This window comes from Garra rufa, chromosome 7, assembly GCF_049309525.1.
Source record: "Garra rufa chromosome 7, GarRuf1.0, whole genome shotgun sequence".
NCBI lineage: Eukaryota > Metazoa > Chordata > Actinopteri > Cypriniformes > Cyprinidae > Garra > Garra rufa.
Window position 1 is genome coordinate 30,673,536 of NC_133367.1, and position 24,550 is coordinate 30,698,085.

The 24,550-nt window shown below is 32.9% G+C and overlaps 1 protein-coding gene across 2 annotated transcripts in view; it reads right to left on the reverse strand.

Moving 5' to 3' along the window:
• Positions 1–241: 241 nt before the first annotated feature.
• Positions 242–24,550, reverse strand: part of tle2b (TLE family member 2, transcriptional corepressor b) — a 68,744-nt gene continuing 44,435 nt past the window's right edge. For both annotated transcript variants that reach the window (XM_073844852.1, XM_073844851.1), the window contains exons 9-20: positions 20,309–20,431; positions 17,016–17,069; positions 14,736–14,894; positions 12,876–13,026; positions 12,625–12,794; positions 12,468–12,544; positions 11,653–11,902; positions 11,310–11,557; positions 11,081–11,228; positions 8,052–8,202; positions 5,272–5,348; positions 242–5,027 (exon numbers count right to left, since the gene is read on the reverse strand). In XM_073844852.1, the coding sequence (XP_073700953.1) occupies positions 4,920–5,027; positions 5,272–5,348; positions 8,052–8,202; positions 11,081–11,228; positions 11,310–11,557; positions 11,653–11,902; positions 12,468–12,544; positions 12,625–12,794; positions 12,876–13,026; positions 14,736–14,894; positions 17,016–17,069; positions 20,309–20,431 (1,716 nt within the window). In that variant the 3' untranslated portion in view covers positions 242–4,919. The remainder of the gene's footprint in view (positions 5,028–5,271; positions 5,349–8,051; positions 8,203–11,080; positions 11,229–11,309; positions 11,558–11,652; positions 11,903–12,467; positions 12,545–12,624; positions 12,795–12,875; positions 13,027–14,735; positions 14,895–17,015; positions 17,070–20,308; positions 20,432–24,550) is intronic.

A 24,550-nucleotide genomic window follows, 5' to 3' on the forward strand; every position in this document is an offset into this window, starting at 1 on the left:
AACACGAGTCTCCAGGTCAATTTACCCTTTGGGAAGCTATAACAGGGCCGTTTAGAAAACTCAAAACTTCATGAAACCTGGTTAACACATGCAACAGGTGATTCTAAACAAGCATGCAAACTTTTAGGGAGATCAGACCACAGCTGGCCCTGTAACAGTCATAAAAAAGAAAAAAAACATGTTTCATGTTTAATACAATCTGTTATTAGCATGAGTTGGATTTCTCAAGAACACAACTTCAAAAGATGACCACAAGTTTAATTTGTCAATGTATACATGTCTTTTACATCACATGGGAAGTGCTACAGGGATATCACAGCGATGCCTTCGAAAAAGTTCCTTGGCTTTCGAGAGAGAGCGTCTTTAACAAAATCGTGACGGTGAACATCGTTCTCAGTATACAAACAATGCATTGTATAAGGGTAGATAGATACAGATATTCAGATAGCATGACGTCAAAGACGGATCGTGCAACAGAGCCGTTCTGTCTTCAAACGGACAAATGCCACTGTTTGCAGGCAGCCATATTTTCAGCTATTCGAAAAAGAAAAAATAAACACACCGCACTTTCTGCGTAATAAACAGACTGATCAAAACACTGTAGTAACACTGCTTACTATTGCCATAAAAAAGAGAAAGAACCTAATGATACAATTCCTTCTGCTCACAAGAAAAAAATGGCTTGATGCATCCAACCATTTTCTGAGTGCTGAGAAAAGCTTTATAGATCAAAAGAAAAAGTGAACAAAACAAAACTGTAATTAAAAAAATCTGTTCCCAGCAGGATGTTTGGTGCATGTGATGGATGAATCCTGTAGTGTGTTTCCTTGAACATTCCTGGTCAGGCCAGCAACCACAGCTCTTCTTATTGATGGTGTGCATCAGGGCTCTGTGTTGGGACTGCTTAGATTTTCAAACATTCGTGTGAAGAATTAAAAAATGCATTTAAAATAATTGCATGACATCCCTGATACTGATATAATTGCAATCCTGACATTAAAATAATTGTATCTTCACAAAGACTTGCATTCTGTTTCATGCTGTGTTGATTAATTACATGATTTCTTTTTTGGAACCTATTTTTGTAACTGTTTTGCATTAAACATCACTTTAAACATTACTTGATGAAATACCAGTTTTGAATATTTAGGTATTTGCATCATTCTGAAGTCGAACGATCATGAAATGTTCCCCATGCAAAGCTAAAAGCTAATTAATGACACGAAAACGAGCATTAAATCACAAATGAGCGCAACATCTGTATGATAATCCACAGGAATTAAAAGCGAACAGTCGTGGTTGTGAATATTTGCCGCACGAATCCTGCATGATTTACCCTAGCTCCTCATTAGACACTGACTTGTGGAAGGAGGAAATTAAATGCAGGTTGGAGAATACGACTGGGATTTGCCACATGAATGTCTAATTGGGTTGGATAGGCGAGTGGAGAATTGTTTGTGCGCCCATATTGAGAAGCTCCAACGTGAGCCAGGAGCCTCAAAACTGTCTTTTCTCATTGGAGGGAAGATGTTGCGCTCTTATTATGGAGAGAGTTTGCGACTAATGAAATGATTGTCTGGTTTTGGTGTTTCTGTAAGTAGAAGCTCCCTAAATACCTGCTGTCTGTGGGGCTTTCTCTTTTAGCTTGGAGACTGTTCTAATTAACTCCCCACTCACTCGCTATGTTCGTAATGGAATACTAGCATACTGCATACTTCACAGTATATACTGTGTACTACATACTAGCATAGGATGTCAAATAAAAACAAAAGAATAAGATACGTAGTAGCTGCATTTCTATTACAGATTTGCGCAAAACATTAGCAATATTTTATAAATGTCAAAAAAATATTGTGAAATTATGGCGTTTCCATTAACCGATGTTATGCGACTGAAACGTAATTTCGGATATTGGAAGGCTTATTATATCAAAGCTACTGCACATACGCCGTGTGACCTGTAAATCTGAAAAACTTTTGTCATGAAATCATGTACAGTCAAGCCCGAAATTATTCATACCCCTGGCAAATTCAGACTTAAAGTTACTTTTAGTTAACCAGCAAGTTTTTTTTGACCGGAAATGACACAGGCTTCTCCCAAAAGATAATAAAACAACTGTACAAGAGGCAACATTGTGGAAAAAAATATTTCTCAGCTTTTATTTACATTTGAACAAAAAGTGGCATGTCCAAAATTATTCATACCCTTTGCAAACTATCACAGTCTATGGGAAAATCCAAAGTTCTATACCATTCCAAATAGTCCAAGCTGTTCTAAAGCATCCTAATTACCCTGATTCATTGGGAACAGCTGTTTTAATCAACTCAGCAGGTGAAAACCAGAAGCTCTCTGCTGTTGGTTTGTGGACAGTCATGGCTAAGACAAAGGAGCTAATTGAGAACCTGCGGCTGCGCATTGTGTAGAAATTGTAATAATGTAATCATGTATGCAATATAAATGTAATAATTTTTTCCACGATGATGCCTCTTGTACATCGTCTTATTATCTTCTGGGAGACGTCTGTGTCATTTCTAATCAGAAATAAAAATTGCTGGTTGAATAAAAGTAACTTTAAGTCAGAATTTGCCAGGGGTATGAATAATTTCGGGCTTTACTGTAGGTTTTCATTGTAATCTGTAATCAGTAATGGACTACAATTTGTAATCTGTTTTCCTATTTTTACCTTACCTTTTCGATTGTTAGCAACATATTTTTTGAGACATTACCGGATAACAATATTGGACTAAAATTGTAAATCAACAAAGTGGACGGCTCTCACTAAATTAAATGTGCAACAATAGCTGTGTTTCATCACTCTTCAAATTGCACAAATTGAAATTGCGAATTGAAAATACGCGTCAATTTCGGAAAAAAAAAAAAACACTCCCATTTATTGCAAAAAAGTTTTTACGCTCACATGAGGTGGTTTTTCAGGCAATTCGAAAAAGGAATTGTAGGATAAATACAATTCTGACATTTTCTCAGAATTGTGTTTAACTCACAATTGCGAGAAATAGTCAGAACTGTGAGATAAAAGCACAATTCTTATCTTTTTTTCCTCCAAATCGCAATGTAAACTCAGTTGCGAGAAAAAGTCAGAATTGACAGATAAAAACACAATTCTGAACTTTTTTCTCAGAGTCACGTGATATAAACTCGCAATTGCAAGAAATTAAGTTCGAAACTCACAATTCTGACCTTTTTTCTCACAATTCTGACTTTTTTGTCTCGCAAAACATGTTTTTTTTCCTCAGAATTGTGAGATATAAACTTGCAATTCTAAGAACATAGTCTCGTTTCCCCCTCAAAATTGGACATAACTCACACCTGCAAATTCATATCTAACAATTCTGAGAAAAAAGTCAGAATTGTGAGATACAAACTTGCAATTGCAATAAAAAAGTCAGAATTGTGAGAAAAAAGGTCACAATTGTGAGTCCTTATCTCACATTTCTCACAACTGAGTTTATATTACGATTCAGAGGAAAAAAAGGTAAGAATTGTGTTTTTATCTCGCAATTCCGACTATTTCTTGCAATTGTGAGTTTATCACACAATTCAGTACACCACCTCGTACACCGTGGCTTTCTTATCCCCAGAACCTGTTACAATATACTTGTCGTCTGGGGACACATCACAGCTCAGGACGGACGAGGACTCCTTTGACTGGAGAGAGAGAGAGAGAGAGTGAGAGACAAAATAAGACGTATAACGATGAGATCCAAATCTCAGTCGCAAGAGAGGCATGCAATGATTTTCGAATCTGAAACAACTGTCGCGTTTTAAACAAGGTTTGTTTGCCATGCCCTGTCTGTGCACAGCTGCTCTATTATTGTGATATGTTAATAGTGTAGCAGCATTTTATCACACAATTCTGAGAAAAATGTCAGAATAGTATTTATCTTACAATTGCTTTTTCGAATTGCCTGAAAAACCACCTCATGTGAGCGTAGAAATGAACACTAGAAGCAGTAAAACTGCGAGTGCTTGTAATCGTTTTCATACACAATTATGATTACAGCTTCATACGTTTGGCTTTCTGGACGTAACAAACTTGCTCGGTAGCTCAGACGGCATGGAATTGGACTTAGAATGAGGAATCCTTGGATACAAATCCCGTGAAAAACATGACTCACGATGAAAGAGCTGAAAAATGAGGCATCAAAAAACAAGCTAAAACGGCATGCTTGCGATTGCGTTTTTACGTCACATTTTTAGGTTTAGGTGTAGTGCAGATGGCACGGTAATTTAAAATGTCTCGGAGCGTTACAGTTATAGCGCCACTTAATGGACATTTCAAGTCAACGTGCAAAACCAACGTCACATAAAGCGTACCATATGTATGTTCATCTGTTCCGAAAAAAATGAACACTCTTTTAGAGCCACTCAGTGGACATTTCACATCGAATGTGTCACAAAACGTACATGGCGGTACGTATTTTAAATCTAGCGAAAAAGTTCCCACAGATACGTTTTCATCATGAGATCAGGTTGATAAAAACTAAAGTTAGTAACGTAATCTACTTATTTTAGCTAATGTATTCTGACTACTTTTTAAGAATTTTTTTCCCTCCCATCTCGTATTTATTCCCTTTAAGGGTTCCGTAGTACACGTCATTTTCTTTTCTGAACATGGTATTCAGATTCGGGCATGTTTCTAGGTACTACCCAGCACTTTAGTAGTATGCCATCTGGGTATTTTATGTATAAAGAAAATATTTATACTGTGCTTAGTACATACTGCATAAAAACTATGAATAGTATGGTAGTATGCCATTCTGAACAAAGCCTCCTTCAATCTCTCAAATGGTAGTGACTAGATAAGGACCACAAATAGAAGAGCTGTGGTTGCCCGTCATGCCTTCCATGATTGTTTCATGCTTGGCGCTCTTTGTTCATCCATTCATCTGTTGTTGTGTTCAGTACACCACCTCGTACACCGTGGCTTTCTTATCCCCAGAACCTGTTACAATATACTTGTCGTCTGGGGACACATCACAGCTCAGGACGGACGAGGACTCCTTTGACTGGAGAGAGAGAGAGTGAGAGACAAAATAAGACGTATAACGATGAGATCCAAATCTCAGTCACAAGAGAGGCATGCAATGATTTTCGAATCTGAAACAATTGTCGCGTTTTAAACAAGGTTTGTTTGCCATGCCCTGTCTGTGCACAGCTGCTCTATTATTGTGATATGTTAATAGTGTAGCAGCATTTTAAGGTTTAAAACATCCAAAAAAAAGAAAAACGTCATACGGTTTTGGAACAAACCTGGAAAATACTGGCTCCATACGGCGTCCTCCATGCATTAAGCAGATTGTCCTTTCCCGTGCTTACAAACCACTTCCCTGAAATACATAGCACAAGATCTGATTTGATTTTCTTTCTATCTAATAGCATTTGTTTTAAATAGGCATAAATAATGAAGGCTATGGAAGCCTGCCTCCGCAGCTGAATAAAAAAATGAAAGCTACTTTTTTCATCTCACAATTGTGACTTTTTTTCCCTCTGAATTGTGAGCTATAAACTTGCTATTCTAAGAACATATCAGTCTCATTTCCCCCTCAGAATTGGACTTCAGAACTCGCAATTGTGAGAAAAAAGGTCAGAATTGTGAGCTTTTATCTTGAAATTCTGACTTTATTTCTTGCAATTGTACGTTTATATCGCAATTCTGAGAAAAAATGTCAGAATTGTTTTTATCTCGCAATTCTGACTATTTCTCACAACTAAGTTTATATTGTGATTCTGAGAAAAAAGGTCAGAATTGTTTATCTTAGAATTATGGCTTTGTTTCTTCAATTGAGTTTATATCACGCGATTCCTAGAAAAAAGGTCAGATTTGTGAGTTTTTATCTTGCCATTCTGACTTAATTTCTTCAATTGAGTTTATATCACGCGATTCCGAGAAAAAGGTCAGATTTGTGAGTTTTTATCTTGTAATTCTGACTTTATTTCTTGCAATTGTGAGTTTATATCACATGATTCTGAGAAAAAAAAGTCAGAATTTTGTTTTTATCTTGCAACTCTGACTATTTCTCACAACTAAGTTTATATTGTGATTCTGAGAAAAAAGGTCAGAATTGTTTATCTTAGAATTATGGCTTTATTTCTTCAATTGAGTTTATATCACACGATTCTGAGAAAAAAGGTCAGAATTGTTTATCTTAGAATTATGGCTTTATTTCTTCAATTGAGTTTATATCACACGATTCTGAGAAAAAAGGTCAGATTTGTGAGTTTTTATCTTGCAATTCTGACTTTATTTCTTGCAATTGTGAGTTTATATCCCATGATTCTGAGAAAAAAAGTCAGAATTTTGTTTTTATCTTGCAATTCTGACTATTTCTCACAATGGTTAGTTTATATTGCGATTCTGAGAAAAAAAGTCTGAATTGTGAGTTTTTATCTTGCCATTCTGACTTAATTTCTTCAATTGAGTTTATATCACGCGATTCCGAGAAAAAAGGTCAGATTTGTGAGTTTTTATCTGACTTTATTTCTTTCAATTACGAGTTTATATTGCAATTCTGAGAGAAAGGTCAGAATCGTGATTTTTTAATTTCGCAATTCTTTATTTATTTCTTGTAGTTGTGAGTTTAAATTGCGATTCTGAAAACAAAGGTCTGAATTGTGAGTTTTTATCTGACTTTATTTCTTTCAATTACGAGTTTATATTGCAATTCTGAGAGAAAGGTCAGAATTGTGATTTTTTAATTTCGCAATTCTTTATTTATTTCTTGTAGTTGTGAGTTTATATTGCTATTCTGAGAAAAAAGGTCAGAATTGTGAGATACAAACTTACGATTGCAAGAAAAAGTCTGAGAAAAAAGTCAGAATTGTGAGTTTTTATCATACAATTCTGACTTTATTTCTCGAAATTCAGTTTATTTGAGTTTATATCACAAAATTCTGAGAAAAAAGTCAGAATTGCGAGATACAAACTCGCAATTGCAAGGGAAAAAAAAGTTTTTATCTTGCAGTTCTAAGAAAAAATGCAAAATTCCAAGATACAAACTCACAATTGTGAGAAAAAAAGTCAGAACTGTCAGTTTTTATCTCACAACTCTGACTTTATTTCTTGCAATTGAGTTTATATCATGCGATTCAGGGAAAAAGGTAAGATTTGTGAGTTTTTATCTCACAATTCTGACTTTATTTATTCCAATTACGAGTTTATATCGCGATTCTGAGAGAAAGGTCAGAATCGTGATTTTTTTTTTACTTTTGCAATTTTGACTTTATTTTCAGCATATGTGAGTTTATTCTGAGAATAAAGGTCAGATTTGTGAGTTACAAACTTACAATTGCAAGAAACAAGTCAGACCTGAGTTTTTGACTTTATTTCTCACAATTTTGAGTTTATATCACACGATTCTGAGAAAAAAGGTCAGAATTGTGTTTATCGAATTCTGTCTTTATTTCTTGCAATAGCGAGTTTATATCACATGATTTTGATTATATTATATTACATATATTATATTATATTGCTATTCTGAGAAAAAAGGTCAGAATTTTGATACAAACTTACAATTCCAAGAAACAAGTCTGACTAAGATCAACCTAAGTCACTTTATTTCTCACAATTCTGAGTTTATATCACAAAATTCTGAGAAAAAAGTCAGAATTGTGAGTTTTTATCTAGCAATTCTAAAAAAAAGGACAGAATTGTGAGATACAAACTCAAAATTGAGAGAAAAGATAGAACTGTTTTTATCTCGCAATTCTAAGAAAAAAAAACACGTCAGAATTGTAAGTTTTAATCTAACAATTCTGACTTTATTTCTCGCAATTGTGAGTTTATATCACGCAATTCTGACTTAACTCGCAACTCTAGTTTATATCTAATTCTGAAAAAAAGTCAGAATTGCAAGTTTGTATCACAATTCTAAGAAAACAAATTGAATTGTGAGATAAAAAGTTACAATAACCTTTTTTTATTTTCTATTCAGTGGTGGATACGGGCTTCCATAGAAGGCCCATATGAGCACATGGGCAGCACGGACAGTTTCAAAGGGTGGTACAATAGATCTGCATATAGTGACTCGTACCGCAGTAGGCGAACTTGAGCGAGAGAACGCAGCTTTCGTGAAGGTGCAGCTGATATTTGTCTGGTTTGGAGACGTGCAGCACTTCCACATTACTGCTCTCCATCCCCACTGCAAGCCACTCACCCGTAGGACAGTAACCCAAAGAAAAGATCTGCACACACATAAAAACACTTCAATAAAAGATCCAACGCATAAAAATATGCCTGCAGACAAAAAAAAAGTGAATGCCAAGAACCTTCAGTCCATAAAATTTCGAAAAATTGGAATATAAAGGCACAATGACTGGATTTACGCTGCTAATAAAAGTTTCCATTTCATTATGGATGACTCCACAGTTGCTAGTGTGTTCTGGGTGGTATATTGCTAGCTGGTTGCTAATGTGTTCCTCTAGTGATGTTCTTTAGGGTGTTCTGGGTGATTTCCAAGGTGTTGCTAGGGTGTTTCTATGTGGTTTTTAAAATGTTTTGGGTGATTTCTAGGACATTGTTTGTTGACATTACTAGCTGGTTTTATAGATGGTCTTGGTGGTTACCAGGCTTCTGATATGTGTTTGCTAGGGTGTTTTGAGGACATTTATTACCTGACCTTGCTACCTGGTTACTAGGGTGTTGCTATGTAGTTTCTAAGATGTTCTGGGTTGTTGCCAGGGTATTGCAAGGATCTTGGTATGTGGTTACTAGGATGTTTATGGTGCTTGATAGGACATTTCTATCTGACATTGATAGCTGCTTGTCAAGGTGCCATTATGTGGTTTCTAGGGTGTTCTGGGTGGTTGTCAGGGCATTACTAGGGTGTTGCTATGTGGTTGCTAGGTTGTTTTAGGACATTGTTAGTTGACATTGCTAGCTGGTTCCTATGATATTACTAGTTGACATTGCAAATGGTTGCTAGGGTGTTGCTATGTAGTTTCTAGAATGTTCTGGGTGGTTGTCAGGGCATTACTAGAGTATTGCTAAGATGTTTTAATACATTGTTAGTTGATATTGCTAGCTGGTTGCTAATGTGTTCTGGGTGGTTTCTAGGACATTACTAGATGACTTGCAAAATGGTTTCTTGGATGTTACTATGTGGTTTTAAGGATGTTCTGGGAGGTTGTCAGGGCACTACTAGGGTGTCTCTAAGATGTTTTAGGACTTTGTTAGTTGACATTGCTAGTTGGTTGCTAGGGTGTTCTGGGTGGTTTCTACGACATTACTAGGTGACATTGACAAATGGTTGCTAAGATGTGTGGTTAGGATGTGTGGTTACTATGTGGTTTCTAGGATGTTCTGGGTGATTGTCAGGGCATTAGGGTGTTGCTATGTGGCTACTAGTTTTAGGACATTGTTAGTTGACATTGCTAGCTGGTTCTAAGTGGTTTCTAGGACATTGCTAGTTGACATTGCAAAATGGTTGCTAGGGTGTTGCTATGTAGCTTCTAGGATGTTCTTGGTGGTTGTCAGGGCATTAAGGTGTTGCTATATGGTTGCTAGATTGTTTTAGGACATTGTTAGTTGACATTGCTATCTGGTGGCTAAGGTGTTCTGGGTTGTTTTGGTTCTAGGATGTTCTGAGTTGTTGCCAGGGTATTACTAGGATCTTGATATGTGGTTACTATGATGTTTAGGGTGCTTGATAGGACATTTCTATCTGACACTGATAGCTGGTTGCCAAGGTGTCATTATGTGGTTTCTAGGGTGTTCTACATGGTTGCTAGGGCGTTATTATGGTGTTGTTATGTGGTTGCTAGGGTTTTTTGGGTTGTTGTTTGGACATTTCTTGTTTGACACTTCTGGACATTCTGGGTGGTTACCAGGGTATTGCTATGTGTTTTGATGACATTTACTACCTGGCATTGCTACTTGGTTGCTAGAGTGCTGCTATGTAGTTTCTAGGATGTTCTGGGTTGTACCAAGGGTATTGCTAGGATCTTGGTAGGTGGTTACTAGGATGTTTTTGGTGGTTAATAGGACATTTCTATCTGACACTAATAGCTGGTTGTCAAGGCATTGTTATTTGTCTTCTAGGATGTTTTGGGTGGCTGTCAGGGAATTACTAGGGAGTCGCTAAGATGTTTTAGGATATTGTTAGTTGACATTGCTAGCTGGTTGCTAGGGTGTTCTGGGTGGTTTCTATGACATTACTAGCTGATATTGTGAAATGGTTGCTAGAATGTTACTATGTGGTTTCTAGGATTGTCTGGCCAGGTATTGCTAGGGTGTTTTGGGATGATGTTTGTGCTACGGTGTGGCTATGTGGTTTCTAGTATAATCTGTATTTTCAATAGGGTGTTTTAATTAAGATATTTTTGGGAACCCTGGGAATTAAGACTTGTATGGCTTAATACAACGTAAATTATGTCTTTTACTAAAATATGTAGTAGAAAACCCATGAAAGATTTACATTATTTAAAAAATTCACATAATTGTATACATATTTTGGGGGGCACCATATTTTCAATGACATGAAACGCTTGCACTCTGTGAGCTACTGGTGCTACCTGTTGCTATTTTTTTACCACAACAAAACTCAGGAAATAAAATACTGATATGATGCCACATTGCGCGGCTTTTAGTTGTAACTTTCAGTCGGAGGGCAACAAGAGAAGCGATGTAAGTCTTTACTGCTTTCCTAGTGATAAGAAGAGAATAAAAGAATGGGAAGATGCCTGTGGACGAATAAAACTTCCTAGACCCGCGTCTTTGTTCTCTCCACAGTCCTGATGCCTTTACAGCTTTTAGTAGACCACAGCTACTGAAAGAGCTTACACCTGTAAGCTCTTTCAGTAGCTGTGGTCATTATATCAGTTTTTTATTTTCTGAATCGCGTTGCTGTATAGCAACAGGCAGCATCAGTAGCTCACTTAGTGCAACCATTTCACATCATGAAAATAATGGCACCCCATAGTCTAAAATATGTACAAAACAATGTGGATTTTTTAAATAAAATAAGTCTTTTATAGGTTTTCTACTACATATTTCAGTAAGAGACATCATTTGTTATATTAAGCCATACAAGTCTTTAAATTTGTTCCCACTGAGCTGCAATACCTGTGAGGTGAAGTCATGCTGCTGCAGCTGTCGCCCCTCTCTCAGGTCCCAGCAGCGCACTGTATTGTCAAGACCCCCTGTCCACAGTTTGGTCCCGTCGTTGGAAATATCAATACAACTGGCTCCATCCGTGTGACCTTGGAACTGCCTATAGAGGGCGACACAAGGACATCACATGACTTCAGGAAGAAGAACAATATCTGTCTCACCAGCAGGAGTCTGTAAGTACCTGACGAGCGTCTGATTGTGCAGATCCCAGACTACGATGTTTCCATCACTGCAGCAGGAGAAGCAAACCTTGTTGTCAGGACTAATCGCCAGAGCGTAGCAAGCTGGAGCCGAAGACGTCAATTCAGCCTTGATGCGTGGAGTGGGCGTGGCCAAGTCCCAGATAGACAGCGTGCTGGCCTCGCCTCCGACTATCAAGGTCCGCCCATCTGGGAGAATCTTGCATGAGCGGATGTAATTGTCTCGATTCTGATTGAACGAAAGAGTAGATTTTGATTTAGTGAGTACTAGGATGGTGAGTACCAACTACAAGTAGAGTTTAACGCAGTTGACGCAGATCTCACCAAACAGTCCAGTTGGGCCATCGGACTCTTGCTGCCCGGTTGGCTGATGTCCCACACTTTGACGCAACCTTTCCCGCCGGTGTAGACGTGACGCGTGGAGGTGCTGATGGTCACCGCGCACACCACCTCTCCATGACTGAGGGTGTGGATCTGACGGGCGTGACGTGGGATGCCAGGGCCAAGGAGGGCGTCAGGAGGGAAGGGCACCGGCTGCATTTGACCATCTGCGCTCACGTGGAACGAGTAAGCACTGGGGGCGGGAATGAGGTGGATGTTAAAGTGGTAGACAGTGAATGCAAAAAAGAAAAAATTTACTCTCTTCTGCTGAACACTTTGGACCCCACTGACTTTCATTGTAATGTCAAACATTTTTAATGTTTAATTCTAAGGGTCGGTTAGAGGGTGGAAAATGGTCATGACAAACTAAATTATGTCTGATTTTGGTGCAATAAACCATGACTAACATTATAAGTGGACTTGAGGGACAAAAATTAAATGGTGAAAGGACTTTAAAACAAGAATAGGAGCTGATTCAAACCTTAAGTACTCAAGCAGTTTGACAACATAATTATGAAAAGTTTGCTTGTTTGTGTACGTGTCAGTGGGTGCAGTAATAATTTGCCATCTTAAGGACGTTTGCCTGAATTCAAGTGTTTTTCTCGCTTTAGCTGTCAGCGGGGGACTTGGAGAGAGAGGATTGTATTACAAGCGCGCCAAACAAAAGCACTATTTTGGACTAACAGTCAATACGCTGGCCATTGCTGTGCAACTCTATCCAAAACCAAGGGAGGTAAAAGAAAGAGAAAAAAACTCACGGCTTGCCACCAGTGGAGCCAGGCAGCGAGGAGGACAGCCCTGAGGGCCTAAGATGTGAACGAGATTCGTACGCTACCTGTGGAGGAAAGTATACAAGTGTCAAAATGGTTTCGTGTACACTTCTGTCAATTGTAAGAGATTTGGAAACACAGTTACCATAGGGCTGCGTGTGTAGGCACTGGCTGCAGCACTGATTTGGGGCGAGAGGGTGAGCGAGCCTCCGAACCCGCCTGGGCTGGCCAGCTCTCCGTTAAGCCCTGCGTGGGACACCACTCCGAAGTGAGCCGGGTAGGAACCGGGCGTCATGGTCAAGGGACTCCGCAGGGCTACAGGACACAGAATTAAACAATTATTTTCATTGAATTGTAGCATGTGTTCATTGTAAACACAAACAGACGATGTCTTACCCAGAGGGTCTGCTGACGAGGCAGGTTTGTTGACCAGGCGTAAACAGGACGTGCTGGGCCCGGGTGGGCCAGGTGGACCAGGGGTGAGAGGGTCATGGTGAGAGGGAGAGGAGTTGCCTGATTTAGAAGAGGGCGACTGAGATTTTTCTGTCTGCCAACAGAACCAAGAGACTGTTAGAATGTTGAATATGTAGCAACACTAAATTGGAAATTTGTACACAAAGAATTCCCTTTCTTAGTTTTATAAGATTTTGCTTTGCCTCACCTTCGATGTCCATGAAATCCATTAAAAACTGATATTCTATGCATTATTACAGTAAAAATGGGTTAAATAATAATAATAAATAATACTTTTTTTAAAAAATATTAATTTACATTTACAAATCTACATAAAATAATTAGTGTAAATTTATATATATTTATATTAAAAACAGAAATTCACAAATAATAATAATTGAAAAAAGTAATTTAAATAAAATAAGTTTAACAATAACTACAAACCAGCATTTTGATCTGGCTAGCACATATACCTTCATTTTAATTTATATAAAATAGAATATAAATACAAAAAAAATCTGAATTTTGATAATTTGTTTAATAAATATTCAATGTATTATATTAAAAATAGGTATTAATAAAAAAAAATGTAAAATATAATTTAATAATAACAAAAACATTGAATAATACTAAGAAAATGTAAAAAATAGTTTAATAGTAATAATAATACAAAAATAAAAATAAGTTTATAAGTAACTACAAACAAACAAACTAGACCTTACATTATGCTGAATCTGCAAATCTACTGAATGTTATTAAAATGTTACTGAATTTTACAAATATTTTTATTTTTTATTCTAATTTTGATATTTATTAAATAACCAAAAAAACACACAAATCAGGGTTTAAATTATTTTTAGTAACACCATTACTTAAGAAGAATAAAATAGTAATAAAAGTATTAATATGAATAATAATTAAAATAAAAACTTAAAAAAATAAAAATAAAATAAAATAAATAATTTAAAATAAAACTGCAAACCAGCATTTTGATCTGGCTAGAACATATAACTCAATTCAGTCATATAATATAAATACAAAAATATCAGAATTTTGATCAATTGTAATAATAATAATAATAATCATCATCATTTAAAAAATATTTATATAACTAAAAACCAGCATTTCAATCTGGCTAGAACATATAACTCAATTTAGTCATATAATATAAATACAAAATAATAAGAATTTTGATCAATTGCAATAATAATAATGATAATAATAAACATTTAAAAAAATGTAATTTATATAACTACTAATTTTGATCTGGCTAGCACATACATCTTAATTTAGGTATATAATATAAATACAAAAATATCCGAATTTTGATTATTTCTTTAATCGATATTTAATGTATTATATCAAAAATAGGTATTAATAAAAAATGTAACTACAAATCAACATTGTGTCCCAAATTAGACCTTACTTTAGGCTAAATCTGCAAATATACTTTTTTTTATCTTAATTTTCATATTTATAAAACAACAAACAACACACAAATAAGGGTTTTGTAACACCATTACAAAACAACCGTAAAACTCAGTTGAGCAGACGGTAAACCAGGTTATATAATATTTAGTATGATCATCTGATCTGAGACACTCAACCATTTAACATTTAACAAGTTAAGTAATCTGCTTAAATTTTTTTTTTAACTTTCAGGCTCTATTTAGCATGTTTTTCATGAAAAGTGCCACAAAAAAAGACAAAAAAGTATTTTGACATTTTCTGGCAGTCAAACATTTGATATAATGCTTAAAGAGAAGTCAATTCTGGCATATTAGAAGAGAAAAGTGTTCGTACTTGTGCTGTGTCCTTGTTTTTTCCAGGGGGTGGACTGAGTGGAGGTGAGGCTGGAGGGGGGCTAGGGGATCCTGGGAGCTCTTTTCTCAGGGTCGGTGCTCGATCCAAACCATTCCCATGTGGAGACAGAGGGGCACTGCCTATGGGAGAAGAAGGCTCCTAAAAACACAAAATGAAAGAGCCAAGGAGAATCAAAAACATGAATGCATTTTGATTTCATTTGGATATGTGAACTTTTCTTTTTACGTTGTAGATGGTGTGGCATGGGTTAATAGGGTTTGTTCGAAATAACAGTCATCTTTGTTAACCTGGAGTTCAACAGAACAAGGTCTGATCCATTCACTCATGTTTTTCATTATGCTATTCGTATTTATGCAGTAGTAAATGACAAAACAGTTCTAGTTTAATCCTTGGTGTGGGATGTACCAGGATCGTTTTTATATTTTCAAACGTGTTAATTATACAGCGGAGTCCCTTAATGATTATAAAAGCGTAGCGCAGTCCTCGCTGACTCCAGACGCTCTGCGGCAGAAAACAATCCTGATTCGCATGTGATATTATCAGCAATTACCGAATGAATGCAGTTTAATAAACATGAGTGATGTTCAATATTTGTCCAGTAATTGAGAAACATAGCTGTAACGTTTTACCTTGAAATGGATGATAATTACACAGAAATAATAATAATAATGAATGAGGTTTTTTTTTCCTCAGGATGAAATGCATTTGTTAGTGCTGTTTTATGATCAAATACAAATATGTCATTAAGATTAGAGTCGGTGCATGACTTGCCACCACAATGCTGGGGTGTTGTGGGTGTTTGCTGTCTGGCCCAAAGTCTTTATTAAATTCTGATCTCCAGTTATGGCTTGGGTTGATATTCACAGGCAAAGAAAGTTATTGCATTTTGATTAATGTTTATGAAGACAATTTATTTTTTGAACAATATGCTAAATGAACGAACCGATGAATTAGGCACAATATATCCAGGAACGCGTATTAAGAAATTAAATTGGGTCAATTTTAATGAAAAACAAACAAAACAAAACACAACATTAGCAGAATAATAAAAAACTAAACAAGAATGTAAATTGTCAAAAAACAAAACAAACAAAACAAAACAAGAAAGTAAATTGACCAACGAAAACCAACATTAGCTGAATAATTAAGACAAAACACAAACTAACAAAAACACAGACAAAACAAAAAACAATAAAGTAAATTGACAAAAAGCAAACAAAATAAAACAAACAAAAAACAAGTAAATTGACAACAAAAACAAAGTCAAAACAAACCAAACAAAAACACAGCATCAGCAAAACAAAAGAAAGTAAATAAAAAAAACTAAACAAAACAAAAAAACAAGAAAGTCAATTGACAAAAAATCCAAACCAAACGAAACACAACATTAGCTGAATAAAAACAAAATGTAAAACAAAACAACAGTGTAAATAAAAAACCAAACAAACAAAAAACAAGGAAATAAACTGACAAACAAGCAAACAAAAACACAGCATTATCAAAACAAAACAAAAATGTAAATTGACAAAAAAAAAAAAACAAAACAAAACAAAACTAAAAACAAGAAAGTAAATTGACAAAAACAAACATAACAAAAACAAAACATGAAAAGAAAGAAAGATCCAAACCAAAACAAAATAAAACAAAAGACAACATTAGCAGAATAAAAAAACAAGAATGTAAACTGACAAAAAACCCAAACCAAACAAAACACAGCATTAGCTAATAATAAAAAACAAAACCTAAAACAAAAAACGTCAACTGACAAAAAAAACAAACAAAACAAAAAACAAGACATTAAATTGACAAAAAGCAAACCAAACAAAACAAAACATTAGCAAAACAAAACAAGAATGTACATTGAAAAAACCCAAACCAAACCAAACTAAATAACGTTTTCTGGATATCAATAGAATTAATTAATTAAAAAAAAAAAACTTGAAATAAATAAATTAATCAATTTAACACATTCTTTTTTTATATATTTTCCTACCATCTGAGCAATTCAAGCTTGAAATACCATCATCATAAAACAATATGAACCATAACTTTAAAGTATAGCAATGAACAATATATCTGTTAAACCAACTTACTGTAATCTTCTTATTTAGGGGCTTTTATAAGCAATTACCAAAATACGCAAATAATTGTAGTAATTAATCAGCATATAATTTGAAGGAACTTTAATTAAATTAATAAAATTACTAATATAAGTACAGACTTTCACTAATGTTAATTTAACAGTACATGTGAACTGACCTCATTTGAGACATCTACTACAAGATTGTCCTCGCTTTTGTCTCCGTCACTGTCCTGAAAGACAAAAGGCAGGAGAAAGACAGTGTTAGACTACACACACACACAGGCACAAAAATATATACCCCTATGGGACATTTATCAGGTACATACATGTACAATATTGCAGTGTCCTGTTACTGCTCCCCCCGTCCCCCTCCCTTTGTGTCTAATTTAACCAATCACAGTAGGGGAGACTCTCCCCCCCACTTCCACCACACCAACAGCACCTTGTCCATCGCTCTCACATGGCTCACACTCATCTCACTCTCCTCTTTCGCCCATCTCTGGGAATCAGGGGGTGACAACGCACTTAGTTGCCATGGCAACAGGCCTTTGATGTGATCATGGCCTGATGTTCTCATTGCCATCATCCTATAGTGACATCATCCCCCTAATTATACCCGCTTGGATGGTCACATCCAACCCTTTCCTACATGTGTGTGTGTGTGTGTGTGTGTGTGTGTGTGTGTGCGTGTGCGTGTGCGTGTGCGTGTGTGTGTGTGTGTGTGTGTGTGTGTGTGTGTGTGTTTGGTAAATTCTACACCTGATGCATTGTTGAGCTTTCTGAACTATAATAAACAATTACAGTATAAAAAAAGATTATACCTATACATTAGGTATACCTTTTTATTAATTTATATTTATACACATTTTATAATATAATATAATAATAATAATAAAATATAATATATAAGTTAATATATAAGTGTTTTTAGAATTTTCTAATATAAATTTCTAAATGTTCATACTATTAAAATAGAATTTTACTATTAAAATAATATTTATTGTTAATTATTTTTTTAAAAATAATCAAAAATAAATGTATAATGAATTATATTATAAATATAAATATGAATATTATTTAATATACATTAATTCATTAAATTTATAATGATAAATATCAATAATATTCAAAATAAATTTGTTTAAATTATATTTATTTATAATAGAATTTTACTATTAAAATAATATGAAAAATAATATTACACTATTAAAATAATAATATATTTATAATAGACTTCATAATGAATTATATTTATTTATAATAGAATTTTACCATTCAAATAATATTTATTATCATATTTATAATTATACATATCAATATTATTCATTGTACAATTATTTTTTTAATTATATATTTATTTATAATTCATTATATTTATTTATAATAGAATTTTACTATTAAAACAACATTAAACTATTAAAATAATCTTAAAGTAACAATATATTTATAATAGAATGTATAATTAATGCTATTTATGTATAATAGAATTTTACTATTAAAATAAGATAATATAATATAAATATCAATATTATTTAATATATATTTATTAACTACATTTTTAATTATAAATATCAAAATTATTTGTAATTATATTAATATAAGTATAAATTTATATACAATTACCATAATTACAATTTTGTGAAAATGTGGAAATATAAATATTATTTAATATACATGTATTCATTATATTTATAATTATGAATATCAATATTATTTAATATACAATTATTTTTATTATATTTATTTATTTATAATTAATTGTATTTGTTTCTAACAGAATGTATAATAATTATATTTATAATAGAATTTTACTATTAAAATAAACTTTTTTATTATAATTATAAATATCAATATTATTTAATATATATTTATTAACTACATTTTTAATTATAAATATCAAAATTATTTTTAATTATATTAATATAATTATAAATTTATGTACAATTATCATAATTACAATTTTGTGAAAATGTGGAAATATAAATATAAATATTATTTAATATACATGTATTCATTATATTTATAATTATAAATACCAATATTATTCAGTATACAATTATTTTTTATTATATTTATTTATTTATAATTAATTGTATTTGTTTCTAACAGAATGTATAATAATTATATTTATTTATAATAGAATTTTACTATTAAAATAAGCTTTTTTATTATAATTATAAATATCAATATTATTTAATATATATTTATTAACTACATTTTTAATTATAAATATCAAAATAATTTTTAATTATATTAATATAATCATAAATGTATATAAAATTATCATAATTACAATTTTGTGAAAATGTGGAAATATAAATAAATATTATTTAATATAAATGTATTAATTATATTTATAATTATAAATATCAATATTATTCAATATACAATTATTTGTATTATATTTATTTATAATTAATTGTATTTTTTCTAATAGAATGTATAATAAGTATATTTATTTATAATAGAATTTTACTATTAAAACAATATTAAACTATTAAAATAATATTAAAATAATAATATTTTTAGAATATTATTTATCCTTTATTTTGTTTATAAGAGAATTTACTATTAAAATAATATTTATTTATTTTTTATTTATAATTATAAATATCAATATTTTTTAATTAGCATTTATTGATATTTTTTATACTTAATTATATATTAATTATATTTTTATTATAAATATCAAAATTATTTTTTACAATTTTCTGAAAATGTAAAAATATACCATGTTAAGATTGTATTGAACTCTACACATTGCTTAATAAAATAATAAATAATAAGATTAATAATAATAAAATGACTTCCAATAAGCACAATAAAAGCTTAAATAAAATAAAAAGGTCTATTATATAGTCAAAAATACAAGATATAAACTCAGAATTGAGATGCAAACTTGGAATTCTGAGAAAAAAGTTAGAATTGCAATATATAAATATAGAATTGTGAGATGTAAACTCAGAAATACGAGAAAAGTCAGAATTCTGAGTTAATATCTCGCAATTCTGACTTTATATATTGCAGATTTTTAAAGTTTTTTTTAACTAAACTCAAAAAAGAGATGTAAACTCATATGTAAACCCATGTATTCTCTGAGAAAAACTCAGAATTGTGAGATATAAGCTCTAAGAATTGTGAGACATAACTAGAATTAAGATATAAACTCGGAATTCTGAAATAAAGGAATAAATCAAAATGAATTATTATTAGAAAACTGACAACAATGCAAATGTTGTGATCATTATTATCACATATCACATAAAGGTGCACTGGGTAAAGGGTACTGAGACAAATATGATGTAAATAAAATAAAATAAAACAAAATCAATAAAATAAAATGTAAATGAAATGTAAAAATGTAAAAAAATATATCATTAGGGATGTCAATTTAACACACTTGTTTAGTTAATTAGGGAACTGGGGGACTGAGACGAGTATGATGTAACCGTCATGTGACAGAACCTACGTAGACGTCTTTTTCATCGCACCGTCTCCTTTTGGCATCGCTGCTGGCCTGTGAAGGATAAACCCCTGATGGACCCTGGCGATCCTCCACTGCCTGACTGTCAGTTGACGACACTGATTTACTCTATAGAGACAGAAAACATAGCATAAACACACACACACAGTCTCATTCCCAACAAAATGCTAAGGTTGTGCAAAGTTCACTGAATAGTTCATTGTTCTGTGGCTGTATGATCGCTTTGTGTTGGAAGTCAATAACATCAAATGTCATTGTTTCTCGAGTGTCTCTTAACCAAACGTCATGATGTCAAACCTGCACCATATTTGAATTACGCTGAAGGGATTTTAAAACGTAAATTCTGGTATTTGTTCACTAAGAAAGGTCATTGTATGGAAAATCTACATGAGGGTGAGTAAATCATTGCAATTTGTCTTATTTTTTGGGTGATTTATTCCTTTAAAGGTGAATCCTGCACTATTTTGCAACAGAAGACATACTGAATACTGATTTGGCCCAGAACACTTGGTCACCATCCAGTGTCAACTGTCCATTTCTAAACTTTTATCATTATGAGGAGTACAGCAAAACCGGTCTCAAATCAGTGACTTCAAACACTTCGTTTTCTGCAACGGTGCAGTTTTATGAGCCAAACAGGAAGTGCATTGGACTGAGATGAGAAAAAAGTGCACAAAGAAGCCCAGTTCTCTCAAACAAACCTGTTTTCTCCAAAATCTCTCTCTCTCTTTTCACTCCCCCTCGCTCAAACCTTTTCTTGACTCCCTCATTTTCTTCCTCTATAGTCAGCAACAAGAAATCATCTCAAAGAACTTGGCTGTTATGACTCTTTCTTCTCTGAGTTGTTTCTATGGAAGCCCATTTATGTCATGGAAAAAAAAATTAAAATACAATTGAAAATTTTTATCTCAGTTAAGATAAAATAATCAGTTTTTTTTCTTGCAATTCCGAGTTTATGTCTCACAATTCTCAGAATCTCAGAATTGTGACTTGTTAAAAAAAAAGTCACAATTAGCTTTTTTTATTCTGTGGAAGAAACAATAAAAGACAGAATTTGTAAACTCAGAATTCTGAGAAAAAAGTCAGAATTGCGAGATATAAACTTAGAATTCTAAACTTGGAATTAAACTTTCTAAACTTTGGAAGAAAAAAGTTGGAATTCTGAGGAAAATAAAGTTGGAATTGTGAGATTATAAACCCAGAATTGCTAGATGTAAATTTAGGATTCTGAGAAAAAAGTCAGAATTGTGAGATGTAAACTCGGAATTCTGATGAAAAAGTCAGAACTGTGAGATGTAAACTCGGAATTCTAAAAAATAGTCAGAATTGTGAGATGTAAACTCGGAATTCTGAGGAAAAAAGTCAGAATTGTGAGACGTAAACTCGGAATTCTGAAAAGTCAATTGTGAGATGTAAATTCGGAATTCTGAGAAAAAAACTCAGAATTCTTAAAAGTAAAAACTCAGAATTGTAAGATACTTATAATTGAGATGTAAACTTAAGAATTGCAAGATACAAGCTAAAAAAGTAAGAACTGCAAGATATACACTTATAATTGAGATGTAAACTTGGAATTCTGAGAAAAAAGTCAGAATTGCAAGATATAAATTCAGAATTCTGAGGAAAAAAGTCAGAATTGTGAGGTGTAAACTCTGAATCCTGAAAAATAGTCAGAATTGCGAGATGTAAACTCGGAATTCTGAAAAAAATGTCAAAATTGTGAGATGTAAACTCAGAATTCTGAGGAAAAAAGTCAGAATTGTGAGATGTAAACTCGGAATTCTGAAAAAAGTCAGAATTGCGAGATGTAAACTAGGAATTCTGAAAAAAGTCAGAATTGCGAGATGTAAACTCGGAATTCTGAAAAAAAGTCAGAATTCTTAAAACAAAAAACTTGGAATTGTAAGATATAGACTTATAACTGAGATTTAGACTTAAGAATTGCAAGATACAAGCTAAAAAAGTAGGAACGGTGAGATATAAACTCTGAGATGTAAATTCAGAATTGTGAGATGTAAACTTAGAATTGTGAGATATAACTCAAAACTGTGAGATGTAAACTCGGAATTCTGAAAAAAAAGTCAGTATTCCGAGATGCGAACTCAGAATTGTAAGATGTACACTCAAAATTCGGAGGGGAAAAAAGCCAGAATTCTGAGAAAAAATTAGAATTTCAAAATATAAACTCAGAATTGTGAGATGTAAATTTGGAATTCTGAATAAAAAAGTCAGAATTGCAAGATGTAAACTTGGAATTATGAAAAAAGTCAGAATTGCGAGATGTAAACTCGGAATTATGAAAAAAGTCAGAATTGCGAGATGTAAACTCGAAATTCTGAAAAAAAGTCAGAATTCTTAAAACAAAAAACTCGGAATTGTAAGATATAGACTTATAATTGAGATTTAGACTTAAGAATTGCAAGATACAAGCTAAAAAAAGTAGGAACGGTGAGATATAAACTCTGAGATGTAAATTCAGAATTGTGAGATGTAAACTCGGAATTCTGAGAAAAAAGTCAGAATTGTGAGATGTAAATTTGGAATTCCAAGAAAAAAAGGTCAGAATTGCAAGATGTAAACTTGGAAATCTGAGAAAAAAAGTCAGAATTGCGAGATATAAATTCAGAATTGTGAGATGTAAACTCAGAATTTGTAAGATGTGCTCTCAGAATTCTGAGGGAAAAAAAGCCAGAATTCTGAGAAAAAAAAGTTAGAATTTCAAGATATACACTCAGAATTGTGAGATGTAAATTTGGAATTCTGAGAAAAAAAAGTCAGAATTGTGTGATTTAAACTCGGAATTCTGAGGAAAAAAAGTCAGAATTGCAAGATATAAACTTAGAATTGTGAGATATAACTCAAAACTGTGAGATGTAAACTCAGAATTCTGGAAAAAAAAGTCAGTATTCCGAGATGCAAACTCAGAATTGTAAGATGTACACTCAAAATTCGTAGGGGAAAAAAGCCAGAATTCTGAGAAAAAAGTTAGAATTTCAAAATATAAACTCAGAATTGTGAGATGTAAATTTGGAATTCTGAATAAAAAAGTCAGAATTGCAAGATGTAAACTTGGAATTATGAAAAAAGTCAGAATTGCGAGATGTAAACTCGGAATTATGAAAAAAGTCAGAATTGCGAGATGTAAACTCGAAATTCTGAAAAAAAGTCAGAATTCTTAAAACAAAAAACTCGGAATTGTAAGATATAGACTTATAATTGAGATTTAGACTTAAGAATTGCAAGATACAAGCTAAAAAAAGTAGGAACGGTGAGATATAAACTCTGAGATGTAAATTCAGAATTGTGAGATGTAAACTCGGAATTCTGAGAAAAAAGTCAGAATTGTGAGATGTAAATTTGGAATTCCAAGAAAAAAAGGTCAGAATTGCAAGATGTAAACTTGGAAATCTGAGAAAAAAAGTCAGAATTGCGAGATATAAATTCAGAATTGTGAGATGTAAACTCAGAATTTGTAAGATGTGCTCTCAGAATTCTGAGGGGAAAAAAGCCAGAATTCTGAGAAAAAAAAGTTAGAATTTCAAGATATACACTCAGAATTGTGAGATGTAAATTTGGAATTCTGAGGAAAAAAAGTCAGAATTGCAAGATATAAACTTAGAATTGTGAGATATAACTCAAAACTGTGAGATGTAAACTCAGAATTCTGAAAAAAAAGTCAGTATTCCGAGATGCGAACTCAGAATTGTAAGATGTACACTCAAAATTCGTAGGGGAAAAAAGCCAGAATTCTGAGAAAAAAGTTAGAATTTCAAAATATAAACTCAGAATTGTGAGATGTAAATTTGGAATTCTGAATAAAAAAGTCAGAATTGCAAGATGTAAACTCGGAATTATGAGGGAAAAAAAGTCAGAATTGCAAGATATAAACTTAGAATTGTGAGATATAACTCAAAACTGTGAGATGTAAACTCGGAATACACCCTAACAGTTTTATATGATTTTCAAGCTATATTACAAGTCCTCCTGTAGCTATATTCTATATTTTATGACCGACAGACTTTAAGTAATTTGTCATAAAACATCTTGCCCTCTGCAGTTTATACAAGTCACACAGGTTTTGAATGACATGAGGATGAGAATATCTGTTTAAATGAACATCAAAACTTTTAAACAGACGGTACACCCAAAATTCACGTGCTTATTTTTAGGACACTAAAACATTTTCACTATATTTTAAGTCTCCTAAATAGTTTTTAAACAGTTATT